We start from the raw sequence: 25,218 nt of genomic DNA, 5'->3' as shown, positions 1-25,218 counted from the left end.
GATGTAGATACAGTTAGAAGTACAGTTAAAAGTAAAGGGAATAAAGAGGTTGAGGTAGAGGAAAGCTTTGTCTGCAACATTTCATGCCTTTCATCAAGTTAGTCGTCGTTAACATTTGAATAGTATGCCATGACCATGCTCTTCCCCTAACGTTATTTAAGTGCAGTAGCTTAGCTGCTTAATGTTAAAGGCTGGAAAATGTTTCTTTTGGGAATGTACACAGGGGTCGGTCACAGAAGTTAATATTCACAGCTGTGCACATCAGCTCTTCTGCAAAGCCCTGTGACCTACCGGTACTCATGACACCCTTCTCCGTGCAGTTTGCACGTGTTCAGAGATGTTTGTAGTACTACTCTGCTATGATTCATATTTTGATAACATGAATTTCCCACAAAAAAACCTCTGAGGCAGCTGGAAGTACATCTAGTCTTTCTTCCACATCGAGAAATTTTGCATCTGCTCTCACCCCGCACTCCGCTGCTCTTGCTTTCATTCTCGTGCATACTTACAGTGGCTCTCACACACACACACACACACACACACACACACACACACACACACACACACACACACACACACACACACACACACACACACACACACACACACACACACTTAGAGTACAGTACATACAGTGGTTGATCTCAGCAGCCAAAAGTAGGTGAGTCACAATTCAAATCTGTCACAGCGTGATGTCATCCTCTGCCTCCTCACAAACACTGACACTGAGTTGTATGCATTTAAAGATCAACGGTTTTTGAAAACACGCTCAGGGGTCTTTCTGTCTTTCCTGTGTGTGTGCGGCGGGGGGGATGACAGATCACTAGTAATCAGCGTGTGCATCTGTATTTGTGTGTGTGACACAGCTGTGTTTTTTTTGTTATGCTATGACAGAGACAGAGGGTGAATACAGTTATATCCAAAAGGAAACGATGACGAAAATAATGTGGTTTTTGAATTAAAACATGAAAGCATATAAACACATTCTAGCAGAATGTAAGAAACTTTTGTGACTTGAGCTTACCACCATTCTCAAATGAAAAGGATGGCGACCTGATCTTTGCTTTTTCCACTCAACTTATCTTGTTTTTCGTGCAGCACTATGACGCAACAAATACAAATTGTATGTCCATTGACATTTCTGTCAGTCTGCCACTGTTTCAACATGGCGAATAGAATAAGTTAATTAGTATATCTAATTGTATTTGTTGTCTCAGCTTTGGGAATATCAAATCAAATTAGGATACTCAGTGTTCTTTTTCAATGGCACAGGGTTTGCCTTAAGCTGTGCTTTTTAGGATCTGTCTTATGTCTTTGTCTCTATCTTTTTCAACGTCCCTTTCAGCTTTACTTCACCCTCGCTTTGTAGTCTACCTCTCTCTCTCTCTCTCTCTCTCTCTCTCTCTATCAATCTCTCTCTCTCTCTCTCTCTCTCTCTCTCTCTCTCTCTCTATCAATCTCTCTCTCTCGCTCTCTCTCTCTCTCACGCTCTCTTTCCTCTTTCTCAATTCAATTCAATTCCGCTTTATTGGCATGAATGTTACAAAGCGACAAAGATTCAATTAAACAAAACAACAATACACTGATATAATAAATTCTGAAAACTTATAAATAATGAAATAAGAAAATCAAATTAAAAAAGGAGTGTGTGTGCGTGCGTGCGTGCGTGCGTGCGTGTGTGTGTGTGTGTGAGTGCGCACATTTTTCCGTGCAGGAAAATAAAATAAGAGACAATAATATAATAATAAACAATCACATAATAATAAGTGGTCATGAGAATAAACACATACATAAACAATAAACAGTCTTACGTTGAAACATATCTTGATGTGTGACATGCACTGACATACTGTCTTGCCACTTCTACAGCGGAGCTGTCTTCTCCCAGAAGGATTTGAATGATTTTGTCTTGTTGGAGGGTGAGGAAGTCAGGGATGTTTTCTTTAAATTTGGGAAATCATTTTTCTCTAATTTCTTTGTATTTTGGACACTTTGTGAAAAAGTGAGTTTCTGTCTCTACTTCTCCTGTCTCACAGTGGACACAAATTCTTCCTGCTCTTTCTTGCCGTTCTCTTTTATGGTGACCAGTTTCAATGGCAAGTTTATGGTCACCGAGACTGTATTTTGCAAGGGTTTGCCTTTTTAGGGGGTGTTTTATTTGGGTTAAATATTGGACCAATTGAAATTCTCTTTCCAGTAAATTATAACATGCCAATTTATTTATTGTTTGAGTTCCTGTTTTCCTCCCTTTTCAATATTTTGTCTATCTCTCTCTCTCATCTTCCACCCACACTTACTTTCTCTTTTCTTTCTATTTATAAATTGTATTCTCTCTTTTTATTTTCGTTTTTTTCACACCTGCCTCTCCATCCCACAACGTTTCAGCTAATCCAATAAACAGCACGTTAATGCAATAACAACTTGTGATTAATAACAAAGAAATAAAAGATTAATACGTTTGTTGTTGTTGCCTGTTGATGATGTAACTGGTGATGTATCTAAAACCATTTTCTCATTAGTAGAGTAGAGTATTATTACATTATCCATTAAACTGTCCATCAAGAGGGACATCATATTAGAATTTGACAAGTTGGCACATCCAGCAGATATTATGGTAACTGATTATTTTAACTCCCTGCTTGGTATTTATATAATCAATAGTTTGTAACACACTATAATAATCAATGGTTTGTAACACACTATAATGTAGTTGTATGCAGATATGTTAATTTATAGTGGTCAACAAATTAAACCCCTGTGAAGCATCCATAAAGATGCTGGTGTATGAAAGGGATAATGTAGCCTATAGCGAGCAGGTCTTGAATCAAAAGGTTTTTAATTCACAATAATTGTTCAACATCATATCATAACACAGCCGGCTTATTGCACGACTACTGACTGAATGAGAATATAATATTACCCAGGTGTAATATATGTCTTCGTAGTAAAAGTTATGTGTAATTAACATTTCACAATATTTTTCTATAGGGGTTTTAAAATGAGGGAGGGATACATAATCCATTACAAACATTTCTAAATCTTCCATTCTAACTTTACTCTCTCTCTCTCTCTCTCTCTCTCTCTCTCTCTCTCTCTCTCTCTCTTGCCCTCCTCTTCCTCTGCTCTCACCTCTTTCTCCTCATCATCCTACGCTTCCTCATGGGTGCTTCCGTCTGTCCTGTGAAAAACCATATCCCAGTCTGTCACTCTTTTAGTCAGTCTTTGTTCTGTCAGAAGCTATCCCAGGGATAAGTGTGACTGATTGCTGCAGGACCGGCCAGACAGACGGTGTATAATTGAGTGATAGGGACTAATGTAAGTGAATAGCTTAGAGCCGACTATGATCCACGGCAGCAGCAAAAACCCAGGCACCGAAGGAGGCTTTCTCTGTAGGCCCTCAGTAATACTAGCAACAACAGCCACACAGATTAAAATCTGGTGACGAACTATCTGTGTGTGTGTGTGTGTGTGTGTGTGTGGGGGGGGGGGGGGGGGGTGTCTCAGGTTATCTTCCCTTTGTCTTTCTTTCCATCGTAGCTCTACTTCATTTCTCCTCCCTACACAATCCTTTCGCTCTCCTTTTCTCTTTCTCTCTCTCTCTCTCTGTCTCTCTCACTCTCCCCCTCGCTATTTCTCTCTCTCTCTCTCTCTCTCTCTCTCTCTCTTCATTTGTCTCTCCCTCTCCTTCTCTCTCCGTGTTATCTTAGCTCTTTAATTAACGTGACATGCTGTGAAGTGAGATACTAAATAATGCAGGCTTTTCCAGTGACATTGAATCAGCCATAATGATTAGTGCCCGCACACACACACAGACTGAGACACACACACACACTCAGACACACAATTAGATAGATGTCCTTTTTTCAAACAGTGATATACCTTTAATAGGGGTATTCATTATGGAGCACATAATGTGGCTTAATTAGACAAAAATAAACATGGATGTTTTGTTGAGAACAGAGTGCATTCACAATGTCAATTTGAACACCATTAGTATTTAGGTTACAGTTAAATATTCAGTTCAGTATGTAGGGTAATTGTTGGTGATTATTTCTAAAATGAGCACAACAATGTAAATATATTGATTAAAAACACAAGAATAACTTGTGAAACATGTATTGCGACATACACAAATAATCTGCTTTTCTGCAAAAAAATTCAAGAGTCTATGAATATGCAAAGGTCTTAATTTCTAAAGTTATCTTGCTGGACACAAGATGTCTCCTACTTTCCTGCACGTCCATTTTCAGTGATACGTTCATTTTCTGTGATCACATTATTATAAATTGAATACTGGATCAGGATTGACTTCCAAACTAGTTGTGATGTCACAAATCATGCTCATAGGCCCGCTCCATCAACTCTACACACACACATTCTGCACAGTGAGGCTCAAACATCCAGCGGGAGGAACATGAATAAAAAATGATTTCTGAGTGGATCATGCTATGTGAACAACAAAAAGTAACTATATTCTTAAGTTTTAATTATATTTATTTAATATATATATATACACATAAAAGAATAAAAATGAGTATATGGCCCTTTGATAACTAAATTAAATGAGATCTAACATCCAAAACGTTTATTTCCCAGGTTTGTGGTAGTCACACAAGTTATTTGAATTTTATGCCTTTTCGTACTGTAACCCTCTTGCTTGGTTCCCATATCTACTGTCGGAAATCACAGTGTAGACGACTTAATTTGTGGAGGGAGAGATCTAGGTTATTCCAAAGCAATTGTTTCAGACCAAACCAAGTGGAAAATCCAGTGTGGGTTTAGTTGTTTGCTGCCTTGGCTGCAGGGATGCAAAGAGCTCTAGGTTCCAGCGTACTTCTACCCCTACCCCCCTTGTCTTTTTTTTTAATCAGATGGCTTGTTCAGGAGTGGAGGGGATTAAGACTGCTGCTGCCGGTGCTGATGATGACTCTGTGCAGTTTTGGAAATCCCACAAACATGCACAAATGCGAGGGCACAGGAACACTCAGCTGCATGCATGCACACAAACACACACACACACACACACACACACATACACACACACACTTATATGCTGTGGATGCAATTCAGCATGGGCGCAGGCAGTCAGCGGTAATATACACATGCATGCACATACAGAGACATCAGCATATGCATGAGTTAGACCATTTGCATGAACATACAGCGCAGGCCTGTACATCGATGCATGAAAAAAAATTGCATGTTATCCATCTAAGCATCGTCTTTCTCTTTTGCCTCAGCTCACTTTCAGCGTCTCTCACTAGACACCATCAGTTTCTGGACAGCAGCAGTGATCTGCCATGTCTCACTGTGCCATGTGATTTGAGCTGTGAAATTTCTGACACAGATTGACGCCTGTCTCTTCTAATGCCAGACACTCACACCAGGCACTGCAGATGGCAGAGAGACAGACAGAGGGACTGAGAGAGAGGGGGGTTGAGGGGGGTGAAAAAGCAAAAAGACGAAAGACAAAAAAAGACATTAGGGGAGAGGAATAGTAAAAGACAAGATGAATGACAAGAAAGTGAAAGGGGAGTAATAGAGAAAGGAAACTGAGATTTAAGGAAGACATATTCAGAAAACTGAAAACAAAAAAAAGTGAAAGTAGTGAGTGTGAAAAAGGACAAAGACAGAGGAGGAAAAGGGGGAGAAAGATTAGAGGGAGAGACAGAGCGTCTAAGAAAGGAAGTAATGATGAAAGGATAGAGACACCGAGCTGTATGTTGACTCAACACTGTGTGCAACGTTGCCAGCAGATCAGTCTCCTCCCACTTTAATCTCCCCATCATCCATCAATCCCTCACTCCATCCTTCCAGCCCTCCATGTTAAAGCAATTCATCCCTCAATATCAAATCATGCAGATTTGACGTATTGGAGACTGCTTCATTTATTGTGTAACGGGCAAAACTTAAACCGGAAATTTTTTTTGGCTGTCGTTCACTTGGGAGAATTAACTTTTGAAGCCGCCTGATGTTTGAATGCTAAATGTTTGCCATAAGTTGAAACTTATCAGCTACTTTATGAACTTTCTCATATGCACATATACGGAAACACACACAAACACACCTCAGGCAATAAGTGTATGGTCCTAACGAAGCGAGAAGAGCAGAGGCAGCTGCATAACTGGAGTGTAAGGCCTAAAGGGAACCCACACACTTCAAGTGTGTGTGTGTGTGTGTGTGTGTGTGTGTGTGTGTGTGTCTGTGTGTGTGTGTGTGTGTGTGTGTGTGTGTGTGTGTGTGTGTGTGTGTGTGTGTGCATGTGTGGAACCAATCTAATGACTGCATTTTCTTTTTACCTCCTTTTTCTCCCACCAGATTGTGAGGGCCTGTTTCTATCGTCCTGTCGTACAGTGAGGCAGTGAGCTCACGGTACATACAGCATGCATGTGTCGACGTATCCCATGATGCACTCTGCAAGTCCAGGCCTGCTCCTCCTCAGCTTCCTCTTCCTCGCTGATGCAGACTGTGAGTACTTTCAAACCCATATACTAAATCAACACACCATAAACACACCTACTCAGAATTACGGACATGCATAATGAGAAACTGTTGAATTAATAAATGCAATACATATCTTTTGAATGCATGTGTACAAGAGCACACACTGGGTTGTAATGACCTGATTTTCTCCTACAAACCACTCCACTCCTGATATCACATCTGTACTGTATGTATGTGTGTGTACGTGTATTTGTGCGAGAGTGTAAGAGTGTGTGTTGGGTTGCAGGTTTGATACTAGGCCAGCTGTTTTTGTCCATCCCAGTATTACTTGGCATGGATAGACAGACCACATATGGCAAATCAGATAATTTTTCCGCTGCATGTGCTTGTATTCATAAGCGTGTGTGGGAGATTCCCGATTGTGGCTAGTCAGATGTACTTCTCAGGGACATGCACATTAGTATTCTGTTTATGAGTCATATGCCGGTTTTAACTGCGGCTGCAACTACCGATTATTTTTATTGATTAATCAGTTGATAATTTTCTTTATTAATCATGAGTCTATAAAATGTCAGAAAATAGTTCAAAAATTTCTATCACTATTTCTCACAGCCTATAAAAATAAGGAAATAACAAACAATTAATTAAAACAATGATCAATATATTTACATTTTCTCTCAATTGACTAATCAACCCAACATTTTAATCATAATTAAATTGAATATTACATGGAACATAAAGTCACTTTGTTATCCATGTCCCTTGACATTCATTTAGAAATGGATTTATTACACTACAGCAGCACAGAATTAATTTTGCCAAAAATATTGAAAACATGCAAATACACTTTCCATGCGCCACAGGAGAACAACCACATCCCTGTATATGTCTTTATTCATTTGTGTCTGGCCTTTTGGACACGTATTCCATCCAATCATATCGCCCATCACATTGGAAGACATTGTTAAAAGTGTGCGTGTAAACATACTTAGTATGGATATCTACCTGTGTAAGAGAAAGTCTTGGCCAGGCATGACATCTCTGCCAATTTGTCAGGTTGACTAATGTGGCTTTGAATCTCACAGCAGCGGTGATGAAAGCATCTGATTTTGGTGTGAGACTAAGGATAAAAGGTATGAAGACAGAAGGGGAGTGTGGGAGGACTGAAAGATGTGATAGACTGAAAGAGAATAATGGAAGAGAAAGAGGAGGAGGTCATACAAATTCGCCATGCAGACTGTTAAGAATCTGCAGATCCTGTCAGAGACATCAGTAACAATGGTGCCTAGTAGGTTTTAGATTTGCTTATTTGTTTTTAAAATGCTTGTTCCATAAATGTTTGTTGTAAACCAGATAAAACAGGCAGCATGTTCGGTTCCTTTTTGGAGGGAAGATGCAGTATAGCTCCATGTTTGTGCTTGTGCGATGCTGAACATACATCATCACCACCCTTTAACACACACACAGACGTACACACAAGCACATACTGAATATAGGCTTGAGGTAGCCATCCCAGTCCTGCACTGTTTCAAAAGCACACGACACCACACCAAACCACTCTTGTTTTCCTTTCAGCCTCATGCCCCCTTGTCCCCTGTAAAAGTTCCAGGGTCGGCCAGTAAACGCCCAGTCATCCATCAAAACGATGATGCTCCTAGACTTCGACTCAGGCGGTTAGGGGAGCAGCACAGACACACAGAGGGTGGAAAGGACTCATACTTTGTCTCCTCTGTCTATATTTTTCTTTTTGCGTGTGCTCTCATCTCATTAGCTGTGAATTTCTCCATTGCTCTTTTCTTGTTGCGCGCTGCCTCTTCTTTGCACATCCATATAATCTGGTGAGAAAGGAGGGACGGAAGCTTGAGGGGCCGAAAGGGAGTAAAGGCTGTTCTTTTCTCAGTTTATCTCATTGTGTATGACGTACAATGCCTCTTTTAATATCAACAGTGGGGACTCAGAGATTTGAGTGTTGGGAATTCAAACAGAGGCTGCTGCTGAGACACTGACATCTTTGTTGCTTGTCGCGTGTCTACATGTTTTGAAATGTTAAATTAACTCTTTTACAAAAGAGAGGCCGCATTTTAGTTTCCTCCTCTACATGTGGACAGAGGCTTTTTTTTTTAAATAAAACTTTGGCACCATCAACAAACATGCTAGCTACACAAGTTACACCCATATACACTCATGAGCGGAGGGTATTAAGATGCAGTCAGATGGAACAGTATCCCATGTGCATAGTGTGCTTACAAACCTTGCACGACACTGCATAATATGTGCATTCTGCACACAAGCGCTGGTGGAACAATACACTGCACTGCGTTTTGCGCGTGTAAATACACCCTTTTTCAAATTTCTCTCTAACTCTCTCGTTCTCATCGCTTTGCATACCATTTTTGTTTCTCAGTGCGTCTGTGTGCGTCTGTGTGCGTCTGTGTGCGTCTGTGTGCGTCTGTGTGCGTCTGTGTGCGCGTGCGTACATCTGACATCTATCTGGAGGATTAAGAATAATGCCCTGATCCCGTCGCAAACTGGGCCATCGCTGCATGTACACAGGGAGATGCCCTGTGCAAGAAACTGCAGCTCACTGCGTGTCATTCAGGGCAACGGGAAACAATGCAACAACAGGGTTCTTTCTGCTGACCCGCATGTGCTCCAGAACCAACAAGCTGTCATCCTTCCCCTTTCAGCTTGGATGTAACGATAAAAATTCCAGCCGAATATACAACTCCTGTGTGTGTGTGTGTGTGTGTGTGTGTGTGTGTGTGTGTGTGTGTGTGTGTGTGTGTGTGTGTGTGTGTGTGTGTGTGTGTGTGTGTGTGTGTGTGTGTGTGTGTGTGTGTGTATGTGTGTGTATGTGTGTCTGTGTGTGTGTGTGCGTGTGCATGTGCGTGTGCGTGTGCGTGTGTGCAACAGAACACAACAAAAAAGCTTCTTTTTTACAGGCTACAATAGGAAAAGCGATGCTGAGTTGCAACTAAGTGCTTTAGTAACAGACTAACAGAAAACTATTTAGCCTCAGATTGTATCACATCATGTTTAGGCTGTGCATTTTCAATATCTTTTTTCCCCCACCAAGCTTGAAAAAAGAAACCCACAGGGACATCATTGTCATTGTCATCACTGTCATTGTCATGTAATTTTTATAGGATTCTAATACATTGCTGTCTATGTGGAGTACACTTCCTGTCATTTTTTTACACGACATATTAATATAGGCTGATTGACCTGTCAACATTCGACCAAACTGCCAGCACTCGCATGGCCTTGAGGTTGACTGGAACCTGGAAGGTGGTTGGGTGACACTCTTATCCAAAGCAACTCACAACCATGGAGAAACCCGAAAAATAGCAAGAATCATGTAAAATGTACATTTGATTTGGTACATAAAATGTATCAAATCAAAACTGCTTCAAGCACTACAAGGCTAAAAGACATGGTCTGAACAGGTGAATTTTCAGACTGCGATGGGAGATATGTAGATTCTGTTGTCCCAATGTCACCAAACAGTCGGGAGTTCAGCCTCGTCACCAGACAAAAATGTTGGCCTCCTTTAGTGTCTACATGGGATACAACAGGCTGTAAACTACAGTGCTGTAAACTCCATTGTAAACTAATCTTCTTCAATATTACATGCTCAAAACATGTGCTCTGGAAGTCAGGTGATATAGTATGATGAGCCCCAATTAGGGAGGAGGTCAGGGTGGAGGATGATTAAGTTTTAGCTAAAGTTGTAGTATATTTAGGGCCAGTTGACCAAAAGTAGAGCTGCTTTTTTCATATTTGATGCATTTTATACTTTGAAAAGATACCATACTTTTCTAAGGATACAGTCCAGATGTAATATTCACAGACTGTAATGCCCAACTTTGAGACAAAGAATCTGCTAAAGAATTTCCTTCTGCTCCTTTGGATAAAATTAATCAGTCCCTGGTAAGAACATAAGAAGGGAGAGAAGCTTTAATACACTACATGTGTGTCAAAGAATTGTGAGTTTCAGCATATCAGTAAGGATTTATGGTTAGTGCTGCATGCAAGTGTGTGTCCCTGGGAGTATGTTCGTAGATGTCTGTTTTATATGTATATGTATGCAAGCATGTGTAGTGCTTAGAGTAGACAAGAGATTAGATTGAGATAATGTAGTTTCGTGCTAGCCTCATGGCTCCGTGTTGCTGATGGATGAGGCACTGCCAGGACCCACTGGCAGGAGATCAAGAGGCAGGGTCTCAAAGGCTAAAGGTCTCTGCCCCAGGGGATTAGTTAAGGGTGTGAAAATGAATCAAGCAGTTGTCTTAGATGGATTGTGTTTCTTTTCTGTGATTGATTGGTATTGCCTGACTCACTTAAATTGGAAAGAAAAGGTGAGATCCTGGTTGACATTATTACCCATAACCACATATGAAATGTCAACATCTGCTCTTGGCAGTCAGACCATGATGGAGGCACTGGCTGATTTATCCTGTGGACTGGAAAGTGATGATCAAATGACCAAAGGGCCTCCAGTGTTATACTGGTCAACATACTGGTCAAGTCTTAAGAGATCATTTCTGTATTTCTTATCTACCAGTTTTTCATCATGGCAGTTTTTTCATGCATGTACCACAATTACCGATCTCTTGAAATGCTGCCTCACATACATTCAGAGATCTCTTGAGATAAACCTCAACATTCTGGGAAATATGTGAATACTTAATTTAGATGAGCAGATCAATACCATTCTCATTTATTCCCATTCAGTATGCAATATGCAAGCTGGAGCCAGCAGCATGTCAGCTTAGCTTAGCACAAATACTGGAAACAGACATGTTATATCTTGTTTGTTTAAACCGACTGTACCAAAACCCCAGTGTAAAAACAGCTTGTATAAATATTAAACAAAAGAGATATAATGTCTGAGATCTAGAGCTACAGGAGGAGCCCCAAAGACAATATTAATCATAATTTATAATCATGAGTAATTTTTATTTGCAGGGCACTTTTTGAAATATATGTGACACAGTGCTTCGCAAAGGCAGCATAATAAATAAGTTAAGTCATACTATTTAAAAGAGAACAGATAAAGAACAATTTGGTGTATGAAACCAATACAGGGTCAGAGAAGAAAAACAGGATTTTAAAGGAAATTAAATACAGTTCAAACTGAAACTCAAGTAAATCAGGAAAGGCTCTCTGATAAAAGTATGTTTTAAGAAGGGACTAACAGGAGATCACTGAATCATTTGAACTGATTTCCTTGGGCGAATCGTTCCAGAGGCTCTGACAGCAAATGGTCTGTCCCCTTTGGTTTTCAGCCTGGCTTCTGGAAAAAACAAAAGACCTCTGGAGGATCTCAAAGTACGAGAGTGGGCGAGAGTCCATGAAAAGCCATAAAAGTAATCAGTCAAATCTTAAAATCCATTACAAGACATACTGGAAGCCAGTGTAAATAGGCTTAAACAGTAGTGATATGATCACGTCTCTTGGTTCTGTTTCTGGAGTAGATCAAAATTTTTGGTTCAAACAAGTAAATAGGCTTTTACAGTAATCCAGGCATGATGAGATGAAGGTGTGTGTGTAAAATTATCTCTGTGTCTTACAAAAGATAGTAATGCTCGTACCCTGATGTAGAGCTTTTATTTGAAAAAGGAGATCCCATATTGTAAAAAGCGAAATTTCCATTTCTTTTTTATTATAAAGCAGGTCATGGTGCTATATAAATACTGTGTAAGTATAACAAGTAAAACACTCAATCCACAGAGAAATACACACAGTCCGTCGGGATTTCTGTACAGTTGTACAGTTTTTTTTAATTAGCATGCCCCGCATCAACAAAACTAATTTAAATCATTATCTAAATAATTCATCCTATATTTTCCGGAATCATTCATTGCATTGTATTACAATTCTGCTCTGGTGATGATGTGTCAGCTCATGCTCATGCAGAATATGACATTAGACCTTAAAAATAAAAAGGCTAATTAAAATGCTTACAACCTCTTTCCATCAATATCTCTCCATATAAGGTGACACAAATGGGTCAAAATGAGAAGACAAAATAAAATGCCAATCACAGTTATGTTATTATTTTTAACTGTTTACTGCCAGTGTTGGCTTTAGGAGTAGCCTGCTGTTAGATGGCACAAAATATACCTTCAGATCCCTCAATAAGTTCTCCATTGTTATCTGTCTTTGCCAATGGCTGGCATTACTCATCCATGAGTGAGATAGAAAAGGCTGAGAGAAGCGTTTTGCCATTGCTTCTCAGTGTGCCGATTTGCCATCCCACAGCAGTGAGGCTAGTGATGATAATAATAATAATAAACTTTATTTATATAGCACCTTTCATGGCATAAGAAGCAGCTGAAAGTGCTTTACAAAAAAACAAAATCAAATCAATAAAGAAGGTATTAAGACAGACATTAAAACCAAAAAAAAATCTAAAAAGACAAAATAGAAAAATACTAATAAAACAAGTTAATGCAAATAAAAACAGCAAACACTATCAAACAAGTAGAAATATCAAATAACATCAATGATATGGAGCTTTTGAGAGGACTCAGACGGACAAAAGAGGTTGCTTATCTTATATGTGTTGGTTTACAAAAAGCTTCTTCACCACCATATTTTTTAAAAGACATTTTTGGTACATTGAGCAAGACAACATACAGCCTGTCAGTGTCATCTTTAAGGTAGTCCAGTATTGACTGCATTACAGAAATCAATGCGAGAAAATACGAAGGCATTAGTCAACCCTTTGGCATCTTCCAAAGAGGTATGGCCTGACTCTTGCAATGTTTCTTAAATGGTAGGCAGCAATCTTTGTAATGCTGTTAATATGTGATTTAAAATTTAGCTCAGAGACAAGGTTTTTTTTCTTCAGGCATATTCTGTAGAGCCAGACTTCCAAGTTTGCTCATTAGCAGCCAGCATAGCTGTGCACCCATCCGTGAGCAACAGGATCTGACCAGCGTTAGCTTAGCATTAGCTTAGCAGGTGCATCCATCTGCGAAGAGGCCGGGGTAGCATCAACTTAGCTTTAACTTAGCAGAGCAGTGGTCTGTGAGTAATTCGCTGTGTGACCAGCACTGAGAAAACCCTCTGTTCATCTTCATGGGAAGCTAGCCCTGACCCACTAAAGTTGTGTACCCAGTGGGTAGTCCATGTGTTTCTAATGATCTGTGTATAAAAGAAGACCCCATTTAATTAATTCCTCCCCTTGTGTTTCTAACAAATTAACCCTGATTAACTCGGCACTAGCCAGAGCCTGGGGCAGCTATGGCGGGTAAGTGGCATGCTAATTGGACATTACTATCGGCAGTAAAACTGTATTTTATTATTTTGCTATCGCATAATTGTAAAAGTGAGCCAGCTGGAAGTTGCCCAAACAACTGCGGATCAATATGCATACAGAGAAGTGACATAAGCGCGTAATTGTATATGAGAAGAAAACTGTGATTGAAATAAAAAATCTAATACTCCAGATTTAGTTGAGACACTGACACAGATGGACACTTAAACTTTATAGAATTTGAATTATATCTTACCTTTAATGTGAAGTTTTATCAAAAGTTAAGACACTAAACTGTGTATAATTTAAGTTTCTATGTTGAAATGGCCCATTTTACCAAATGTTTTCCAATTAACGCTTATATGTGCTGCAGAAGGATGATAGCTGTCTCTCTGTGTTTATTGGCCCTAGCGGTCTAATTTCATTTCTAGGACGAAAGCGAGCAGCTGATAATTTGCTCTTAATGTGTCGGTTTGATGTTAATGTGTTTTAAGTTATGGTTCTGGCCAGCTGCCCGTCCACTCTCAAAGCTGACTATCATGGCCCTGGCTCAGGCCACAATATTGGCCTCGTTCCTCAACTTGTCTGACAAGCCTGACTCAGTTCTCATTCAGAGAGTCATCAGCTTACCACCCACCACCGTGTACACCAATATACAGTCGAATCTTTCCCTGGCAAGGGATGTAAGTTACTCATTACGTGCCTATCTGCATGAGCTCACACACATATGCAGGAAAATGTGAGGCACAGGCACAGATGCTTGACAAGTTGTACCAACATCCAGGGCAGCCTTTTAAGATGTGATCAAATCTTCCCACATGCAATGCAAATGCTCCCAAAAGCTATTTATGTCCATGAACACATGTCCACACGCTCCGAAACTCCAAGATCATCTATAGATGAAGGGGATGCGCCTGATATCTATCTGATCAAGTTCCAAATCCACTTCCACGTCTAAGGGATCATACACTGTTCAACCTGTGAGCAGAATTAGCCAAGCACTCAGCTCAAACACACACACACACACACACACATACACACACACAGGATTAGCTACAGTTAACATCTGCTTTCAGCGAAAACTACACTAAAAGGTACTCATTCGAGATTCTTATCTGTGAGGTCTGAGAGCTTCTCTTTTCCAATTTTTTACATTGTTAGCTGCAGAAAGATTGTAAGTCCATTGCTTTGTGTTTATTTACTTTGTTGGGATAGACGTATCTGCTTTATGCTTTTTCACATCAAATCAGCTAAGTGATTGAGGGTACACAAGATGAGGCCTTTTTTAATATAATACATCCCGCGGATGCTCCTGAATGCATCATCAGTGATGTAACCTGGGGTCATCGGGTGTTTCGGGTCTTTCAACATCATACACCCTCGCCCAGGCGACCCAGCCGTGGTTGATCAGACCCGACTTGCGTTCAGGTAGCTTTTACTACTCCCCATGGATCTCCTCTCCTAATCCAGAGCCATCTGGAGGCTTTTTCTGCTGCCTCTGTGATGTTCTTAATGGCTCTTCTCCTCCCTAGTCCAGTGATGCCCAGTACACTCAAGGCTTTGTAGAGAGATCTCCCCACAAAACCCCTGCATCCAACTTCAATGGGCATACACCTTGCCTTCCAGCCCTGCTTGCGGCAGTCGATGACCAGTTCTTCATACTTGGCCCTCTTTCTCTCGTGGGCCTCCTCCAGACAGTCCTCCCACGGCACTGTCAGCTCCAACAAGATTATGTTTTTGGTCTCCTCTGAGACCAGAAGGATGTCTGGCCTCAGAGTTGTTGCGACGATGTGAGGTGGGAACTTCAGCTGTTTTTCCAGGTCCACAGAAAGCTGCCAGTCCTGTGCAGTTGCCAGGATTCCTGATGGACTCCTGGTACATGTAGTTCTTGGCAGCTGTTCTCCAGCCTTCACGAAGGTGATCGTCTGGTTGGTAGGGTGCGATCGTCTACAGCTGCTGATCCCCATGCTAATGGCTTCTGCGATGGGCTTCAGAACCTGGTCGTGGCGCCATATGTACCGGCCCCGCCCAAGAGCTTTTGGGACGGATGGGATTTGTGTTCCGCTGATGTTGAAGCGGAACCTGTCTGTGACCTTGCCCTTCTTTAGCAACAGTGACCATGATTTTGTAGGCTTGAACCTCATCCTTGCCCATCCAATCAGCTTCTCCAGCCCTTGCAGGATCCACCTGCTGCCTGGCACTGACTCGGTGGTAACCGTCAGGTCATCCATAAAGGCCCTAATTGGTGGTTGGCGCATCCCTGATTTGGTCCGAGGGCCCCGACACTCTGGTTCAGCAGACTTAACGATCATATTCATCGCCAAGGCAAAAAGGGTCACAGAGATGGTGCAACCTGTGATGATCCCAAACTCCACTTTGTGCCACTCTGATGTTATTGGCCCTGCTGAGACTCTCATACTAAACTGGTGGTAGCAGTCCATGATGAGATCTGCCACTTGGCCCGGCACATGATGTTTGGCCAGGGTTGTCTGGACCAGCTTGTGTGGGATGGAACCGTAGGCGTTGGCTAGGTCAAGCCAGAGCACTGTCAGGTCTCCCTTGTTCTCCCGGGCTTCTCTGATGTGCTGAGTCACCACTCCTGTGTGCTCCAGACAACCTGGCACTCCAGATATGCCTCCCTTTTGCACTGAGGTATCGATGTAGCCGTTGTTGGTGAGAAGGTCGGTCAGCCGTCTTGCCACTATGCCGAAGAAGATCTTGCCTTCGACGCTTAGCAAGGAGATGATCCTGAACTGGTCGATTTTCTTTGAATCTTCTTCCTTTGGGATCCAGACTCCTTCAGCAAATCTCCACTGCTGTGCCACTTTCCCTCTCCTCCAGATGACCTTCAGTATCTTCCACAGTCGTTTCAGTAACAGGGGACAGTTCTTATAAACCTTGTAAGGGACTGTACTTGGGCCGGGGGCTGAACTAGATCTTGCCCTCCTCACAACGTCCTGAACCTCTTTTAGGAGAGGCTCCCTGCTGTCAAACTCCTTGATGGGTGGAGGTGGTTCTATCAGGATGTTGCAGTGGCCCAGCTCCTGCTGCCTGTCGGGATCGCTGTAGGTGGTCTGGATGTGCAGATCGTTCTCTTCCTTTGAGAAAGCCAATCTTCCGCTACGCTTCTGCCCTAGGAGTTGTTTGGTGAAGCCGAAGTGGTTTGCTATGAAGGATGTTCGCTTCCTGCTTCTTTCCTTCCGGCGCCTTCGGTGCCACTCTGCTCTGCGGAGGGTCAGCAGCTTCTTCCTCAGGATGGTTCGCAGCTCCACCAAGGGGGGACGTTCGTCCTCACTGGCCTTTTTATACTGCTTCTTGAGGGACTTGGGCATAAGGGCATATAAATTGTAATGTAGGAGTTCAGAAAACACATGTCTTGTTTCATTATTATTTCACTTATTGGACAGAGAACCGAATTATTCAAATAAAATACTATAAACATAAATAAAACATGTTCTCACATTTTCTAAATTTAAATTGGGATCCCTAGGCTCCACACATTCATTCATACATTTTTTAGTCATAAAAAGTATGGGTTCCCTTATCTATCACACATCTGAAAGTATGCTTTTACAATGTGAGATCTATCTGTCTCTCCTCCAAAATAGGTACTTAAATGTATACAATTTTCCAATCTTGATACACTATATTTGTAAATCATATGCCCTGAAGGTTTGTGCTAGCATCTGTTCTTACAAACTCGATCTCTCTCGCTTTGTCCCTCTAGGTTAAGATAGCATCTGCCAGCTCCAGTGTGTCTCTGTAGCCTTCGACAAAGTGTCATTAGCTTCATTTAGTCTTGCTATTTGTCTTTTCTGCTACTCCAGTAAACCTCCACAGCCCTATTACGGTTTGCAGGTTCATTTAAGGGGAGCTTATCTGGAAATTGTGTTGCATTTGTCACGGTTCAATAAATTAAAACAAAAAAAACGAGGGTTGGAGAAGCATAGCAGAATGTGTCATCAGTCTAGTTTTACCTTCATATCAGACAACATATTTTTGATATATGTATGAAGAAGTAAATACTATTTATGCGATAAAAAATGTATTATAGGCCACCATTGTTCTGTATTACCTAAATACATTTATTCTAGTTCAGTTTTTTAAAAGACAAAGTCAATCTTTCACCCTGGAATCAAAGTTTATCACACATCTTCAGCCGTGACTCGAAAGTGGTCCAGAGAGGAGATCTGACATTGTAATCCCTACCATCTGTTGTGTAGATCAGATCCCACTGTATGGCAACCTTTATGTAGGCCACCCTCCATCCATCCCACACATACACACACACACACACACACATCAGGAGGGGAAAGATTGGCACTAATTCCATTTAAATCTGTCCCCGTGGACCCACTCAGTACTTTCCCCTCACTTCCATCTTGGGTCATATTAAGGGAAAGGAAGAAAGTTGTGAGGAAAGTCTGGCACCCTGAGCATGTGACTGCTCCAAAGTGCCCCCTAGAACAACTTCTTGTTTAAATTTGCCAAGTCCATGTTATTTTGTCATTGTATATCCATAAAATAGTAAACTTGCAGGCTTCCCTTCCCTCCCTTGAAAGTACTACAAAAATTGAAGTGCCCTTTTGAGCTTGAGCCCTCCCTTCCCTGGGCTAAATGTCAATGCTCAATCCTACCAAGCAGCACAACCAAAAAGACCCTGATGATCTTGGCAAAAGACACAAGAACATAAATATAGAGCAGAGAAGCAGTATGATGTTTGAAAAAAGGAGGTGAACGGGGAGGATGAATGTGAAGGAAAAGTGGTGAAGCGATGCAAAGGGAAACAGGAGGGGGAAAAAGAGGAAGGATGAGAGCCCATAAAGAGAGGGGAGGAGGAAGAATGAGCGACGAGGAATTGCGATGGCGAGGAGAAGTGTGGAGCATACGGTATCCCCCACCCCCACACTCATTAAGTCAGTCAATGTGACAGGAAGACTTATGTAACACCCCAGAGATGGAGGGAGGAGATGGAGAAAGAGTAACAAGGAGGAGGATGAAAGAGGGAGCAAGGAGAGCAGCTGTGAAGCAAAGGGGGGATGAAAAGTGATTCAGTGGCAAAGAATCTGGAGCGGGTAGAAAGATAGATAAAGGGACAAAATATGAGAAAGAGAGAATTTAAGACAATTAAACAGGAGATGTATAAAGAGAGGGATCGGGCTAGAGAGACGAAGAGAAGAGGGGAAGATAAAAAAAAAAGCAATTGAAAGATCTACCGTGCCTTTTAGTATGGCTCTGCTGGCTTTACACTTTTCATTTGTTTTGTGGGGGAGAGATTAGCAAGAGGATTAAGAGAGTGATTCTCCTGCTCCTCATTCTTTCTGTCCCTCTCTCTTTTTTCTCTCTCTTTCTCTCTCACACACACATTTGCTCGCTCGCATAACACACGTACAGTATAATAGCATGCATGTAGAGAGGTTGCACACGCAATGATATATTGTACATATTAGTGCTGCAGCTAACCATTGTTTTCATCCTTAGACGATCCCATCAAAATTTTCTGATTAATCAATTAGCCACTTACATGTGAAAAGTGAAAAGGTAACAACTTCCCAGGGCCCTACGTGACATCTTCGAATTGCTTGTTGACTTCAATGCACTGTCTGAGCCCCCAAAGTATTTACAAACATTTAATAACAGAGAAAGTAATCAACTAAAGAAATTCGTAGTTGACTAACAATCATATCGATCTTATCGACTAAATGAATTTTAGTAAACTACGACCAAAACGTCCAATTACTCGACTTATCGTCTAACAGAGGGCAGCCCTAGAAAATCGCCCAATCCTTCAAACAACTAATACATATACATGCAAATACATGCATATACATGCACTGACACAAGCAAACACACAGCAGTGCACAGTTTGTGTATACAGTATATCTGTAGAAGCATATGCAAGGATAAAAGTAGGCAGACACAAAAATGCACACACACACACAAACACACACACACACACACTGTTCTATTCAGTCATTGAGGTAGATTTGGCTTTGAGCCAGTCAGGTGCAGAGGTGATTGGGCAGCTTGAGGCTCTCAGACCATGTTTGCCAGTACATCTGGCTCTTGCTGTCTTTAGCCACCCCCCCACCCTCCCTCTCTCTCTCTTGTATTCACCTCCTGCTCATCTTCCTCTCTCCCTGCACTTCTGCTGTTCAAGCTCTCTCATCCTTACCCATTCTACTCTCCATCTGTCTCTCGCTTGTTCCCTTTATCTCCCTCACTCTTCTGTTAAGTTCTCTACCCTCTTTCAACACACACTCGCTCTCTTTTTTTCTCCTTCTCTGAAAAGCTTAGCTTTCTCCCTCTTTCCCTCCCTCCTTTTAAACAGCAAAAAGCAATTTCTCTCCCTTTGTCAGGGCGGTTGGTGGTAAGCCCTTAAGTAGGGATTTTCTGGTTTGGCTGGAATGCCATTAGGCGAGCTGGCGGTGACGTGCTGTGACTGACGTGCCGAATCTTTTTGATGTTGTGATGTCACAGTCCAGCCGAGGCTGTGGTTATGATATTGTTGGCGTCCCCGGAATGAGGGGCTTTAGTGGTCATGTCAGGAGTAAGTCTTCATAAATCCTTTATGGCACAGAATTATTAAGCTTCTTTGGTGGTACAGGGACAGAGAGAAAAACATGGTGGAACGTGCACACACGTGTATAGAAAAAAGGATGTGCACGGACACAAAGCCACCCACATGCACGATTACACTGCAAGACAGATATAGAGTGCGCTTGTACTCCAAGAATTCACACTGTTACACACACAATGGATTTGGGTTTTGGATTTTTGAAAACATCCTAGTGACTGCATCATTGTTCTTCTCTTGTCACCTAAAAAGCATGCGCACACACACCTGCCATTGTGCTTTCACTCACTCTTTTTGTAGTAGGCTACACGTCACACAGACATCTCAAACATCGGTGACAAATTATAGTAGGACATTCAATGGGAATCTGGTGCTTAAATGCATTTAGAAAAGCACAATATTCCAGTAGAGAATATGTACATGTACATTAAAGAGCATTAGCATAACAGCAACATTGGAAGTTTTAACTCAACTTTTCTTTCTTTCCACACAGCACCTCCAAGGTTTACACGAACCCCAGAAGATCAAACAGGAGTCCAGGGGGGAGTAGCCTCCTTCGTGTGCCAGGCCACAGGGGATCCACAGCCTAAAATTGTCTGGAACAAGAAAGGCAAAAAAGTCAGCAACCAGAGATTTGAGGTATGATGCTGGGATACTAATGAACAAAGTGTAACATAGTGTCTTTTCTAATGACAGTAGCCTACAGACTCTTTCTCATGCTGAAATACAGTAAACTGAAATGGTAATTAGTTAGCATCCCATACTGGCTGTGTGTTTTCTTTATACACACAGCAGGCATTCTGATTTGTTAAACACGAATATTGGCTGCAGAACTGAAACTGGGAACCTACAGTATGTTCCCCAGGTCCCTACTTTGTATGTGACACATTTGAACATAGGACCCTTTTTTAAAAAAAAAAAAAGGTTCCCTACTTTTCACAGAAAGGGTCCTAAGTTCCCCGATATGTTATTTTCAGTGTTGGAAAAGTTCAGTTCACAGTTCCAAAAATTAACTAGTTCGTAGTTTTTTTTTTCAATATGTTGCTGCAAGCTATTATTTTTTTAAATCATTGCCACAGCCCATATAGAACCACAGACAGCAATTATTTTAAATTTTAACTTAACTGATGACACCTTATGGGATGGCTGCAACCCCTTCATTAATTTTATGAAAGCTGGGCTTGCCACTTTACTCAAAGGCTGCAGGTCTCCGACAATATACTGCACCACCTTGAAATGCCGGGTGCTTCAGTTCAATGTGCCGTTTCAGGTTTGCTGTGGACGTGACTGAAGTGCGGATTTTCTCTTTGAAAGCCAAAGGGCAAAGTTTGCACAGAAGTGTAAGGTTTTCCCTATCCTCCCCGAACTTAAAAAACTCATTTAAATGATCATATGACGCCTCCTTGCTGCTTTGTCGCCTCCATGCTGTAGCTTCCATGCTGTTTTTTGTTTTGATGACACATGCGGGGGTGTGACACTGGCGGCTGGTGTTGCCAGATTGAGGTGTTTTCTCCACTCCATATTAAGGCCTGTTTACGGTATGTTTTAGCCGGGGTTTCGCCTGGAAGGCTTTATAGAAACCTGGCACCCTATTGAACGAAATTAAACTGAAAGAGCGTGCCGTTCACAGACACCAGAATGAACAGGTTCACAGTAACGTTATCAGAACCATGAACTATCATTGAGTGAACGCGTACAGGCACAACACTGGTTATTTTTTCCACAGTCAGTGCTGAATTCCACGGCAAATAGGCTTATGTAGACCCTAACACTACCCCCTACCCCTGACCCTAACCATAACCCTAAACCCTAACAAAATGCTGAATTGAATCAGTGAAGGCATAGGCTTATGCAACTGGGGAACATAGAACCCTTTGGGGGAAAACTGTAGGGGAACATTGCACCCGGGGAACATAGGGATGACCCCCTGGTGGGCAGATGTATTTACCTTTGGCCAGAGCCAGGCTAGCTGTTTATGCTAGTCTTTATACCAAGCTAAGCTAAGTATACCCAGACTGTAGCTTTATATTTAACGGACTGATATAAAAGTGGTGTCAGTCTTTTCATCTAACTCCCTGCAAGAAAGCAAATAAGCATGTCTCCCAAAATATCAAGCTATTGCTGTAAGTATTTTTTGAAGCACAAATGCCAAACATTTGGGGAAAAGCAGGGATTTTATGTTTTTTTAAAATGTTACCCTATATGATAAACTGAAAATCTTTGGGGTTTATATTATTGGTGAAACAAAACAAGACAGACTTCACCTTGGATTCTGGGTAGTTTTTCCTAAAACAATCAATGAAAATCAATTAATAATGTAAATAATTATTGAAGCATTCAATGGCAGTTTCAGAGCTCTGGTGTTGTGCATGCGGACATGCCAAAAGTCTCTTTTTTCGCTTACAATTTTGAAATTTAGCAAGCAGCTAACAGAATGCAGGAAATGCAAACACTCATACATACAAAAAAGATATGGGCCATTGGGAATATAATAATTATTCTTCAGACAGGTAAAAGTATGAAGAAAAACAACTAAAACTACAATGTATTAATATCATTTACCGGAAAAGGAACTTCCATGGCCTTGATGGAAACATCAGCAAACATGTTACAACTCGTGAACTTTGAGCCTTCAGAAAATGTCCACTTCTGAGTTTGTGAATGCCACAAAAGGGAAGAGTTCATAGGACTCTTCTCGTGAACACAACCACATTTCAAGGTAGCATTAGTTAGGCCTACCTGTGCTTTTCCATTGATGACAAATCCCCTGCAAATTTACCTGCTTTTCTTTATTTGTACTGCAAAGGTTAATACAACTGTGTGAAATGCTATCCACTCCAATTCTTTCATATGTCAGATGATGCCTTGGGCTACAGTATATGAGATTCTTATATGATCAGCCTTATTAGTTTCCCGAAGGCTCTAACCTTTGATTTATTTCCCCACTTCACAAGTCACTCTTGGATGGAGATGTTGAACCAGCCTCTCTCCTCCCCAGTCAATGTCACCCTTAGCTCAGGGTGCTTTTACACTTTAATAAGTCGAGTTCCCTCACAGGTTTAAGTTCATCTTGGTGTCTTCCTGTTTGTGATTAAATCACTCGGGGAGATATTTTATTTTTAATCCACCCTATATAAACTCAGACTTGGCTGTATATATCTCTTTTTTGTCCTCTTGGTCAGGAGTTGCTGAGGGATTTCTTTTTATTGGATTTCAGTCAGTGGAAACTTTCTCAGAATTCAGAAACCAGATCTAGTACATGCATTTATTAAACTTATGCAAGAGCATTTAAATTTTACAATCCAGTATTTCTGAGAAGCCTCTTGTTAACTATTGTAAATATGAAAAAGACGAGAGATAATCAAGGACAACTTTATAATTAACGATCCCTTCTTCATTCTTTCAAATCAGACAAAAACTACTTTTAATTATCAGTGCTTTTCTGATGCTACCTGAAATATATTTAAATGTATCTAGTGAGTTACTGCAAACAATGGCGAAGATAAAAATACATCCAAATGTCCCATTTAAACAAACAAACTGTTACTACTGTATTTGTTCAATTAGTTCAATATTCAGTCTCTTTTAGCTCTGTTTTTGGTCTCCACCTACTCCTGAGGGAAATATTTGGCATAGTGTACAGTGGGTTTGAAGTGCTTTATATGGCAACTTTCACTTATCGATTGATACACATGTTTTCCTTCCAATAGGTAATAGAGTTTGACGATGGGTCCGGCTCGGTACTGAGGATCCAACCACTGAGGACCCCCAGAGACGAGGCTATTTACGAATGTCACGCCTCCAACTCTGCAGGAGAGATCACTGCCTCCACCCGACTAAGTGTGCTACGAGGTCAGTGTGAACATACATGCAAGCTATGTTTCCACACATTTTTTAATTGCTTTGAAGAAAATTACTAATATCTATATACAATTCTTTGCTTGTTCCTTTTTTTGTGTATCACTTGACTGTCTGTAACTGACAAAGCAGTCATACTCACCTTGGTATTGTACTCCCATCATAGTCATCACACTGTCCATGTAACATTTAATGACATCTTAATGAAGTCCAAATGGTACCACTTTAGTTGGGGTCAAGGGAATTACTCATGACACTATTATAAAAGCATTTGACAGTATAATAAAACTTCACATGTTTATGTCTAAGTGGTACCACTTTACTTGAGGTCAAGGAAAAATATTCATGGCGCAATTACAATTGTCTCATGATTGTCAAAACCAAGTACTTATGATGAGGTTTTAATGTAATGTTAACACATACATCTAAATAGTTTCTTAAAGTCTGATAAGTATGCCTGCTATGACATGTTTATGAGAGGCTTTGTTGTCTAGGTTAATGCCGAATTAATGTGTGAAGAAGGCTTAGACCTCTCTAGTCACTTCTCCATCGGCTCCACTAAATTTATGCAGATTTATGCTCTTCCAATCTATTTTACAAATGTTAGTAGTGCTTTTTGTGGTTGATGTTGGATGGTCGTGGCATGCGGCTATGAGTCATTCATCAGGATTGGAAAATCAATCCACCGGCCTCTTGCCGAATCTGCTTACCTGGTCGGTCAAGGATTTCCAAATGTAAACATCAGAGTAAACACAGAGGGAAAGGTGGAGAAGATGAGCTCCAGCTAACACTTCGATATCTGCAGCCATGTCATGACTACGCGTTGCTCATCAGGATAGGATAATCAACTTGCCAGTCTCCTGCTGACTCGGCTATCCTGGCCAGTAAAATTTTTCAAATGTAAACACCAGAGCAAACGGTGGAAAGGATGGGCACCAGCTATGATCCAGTATATATGGACAAGCAAGACCCTCTCTGCGTCCATCTCCATCTCTACATCAGAGTGCTCACCGAGGCAAGCGTGGAGGAATTAAACACTGGGTGAGATTCATGGATCTTATCTGCCCGGCATCCT

General features: G+C 41.2%; 1 protein-coding gene across 1 annotated transcript in view; it reads left to right on the top strand.

Moving 5' to 3' along the window:
* ptprdb (protein tyrosine phosphatase receptor type Db) overlaps window positions 1–25,218 on the top strand; it is a 106,712-nt gene that overhangs the window by 22,310 nt on the left and 59,184 nt on the right. Inside the window, exons 2-4 of the mRNA XM_083935284.1 lie at window positions 6,319–6,468; window positions 20,779–20,924; window positions 23,996–24,137. Of these exons, the coding sequence (XP_083791410.1) occupies window positions 6,384–6,468; window positions 20,779–20,924; window positions 23,996–24,137 (373 nt within the window). The 5' untranslated portion in view covers window positions 6,319–6,383. The remainder of the gene's footprint in view (window positions 1–6,318; window positions 6,469–20,778; window positions 20,925–23,995; window positions 24,138–25,218) is intronic.

The sequence above is a fragment of the Echiichthys vipera genome (genome assembly GCF_963691815.1).
Source record: "Echiichthys vipera genome assembly, chromosome: 2".
NCBI lineage: Eukaryota > Metazoa > Chordata > Actinopteri > Perciformes > Trachinidae > Echiichthys > Echiichthys vipera.
The sequence above is the reverse complement of the archived record's forward strand: the minus strand, read 5'-3'. Positions and strand labels throughout refer to the sequence as shown.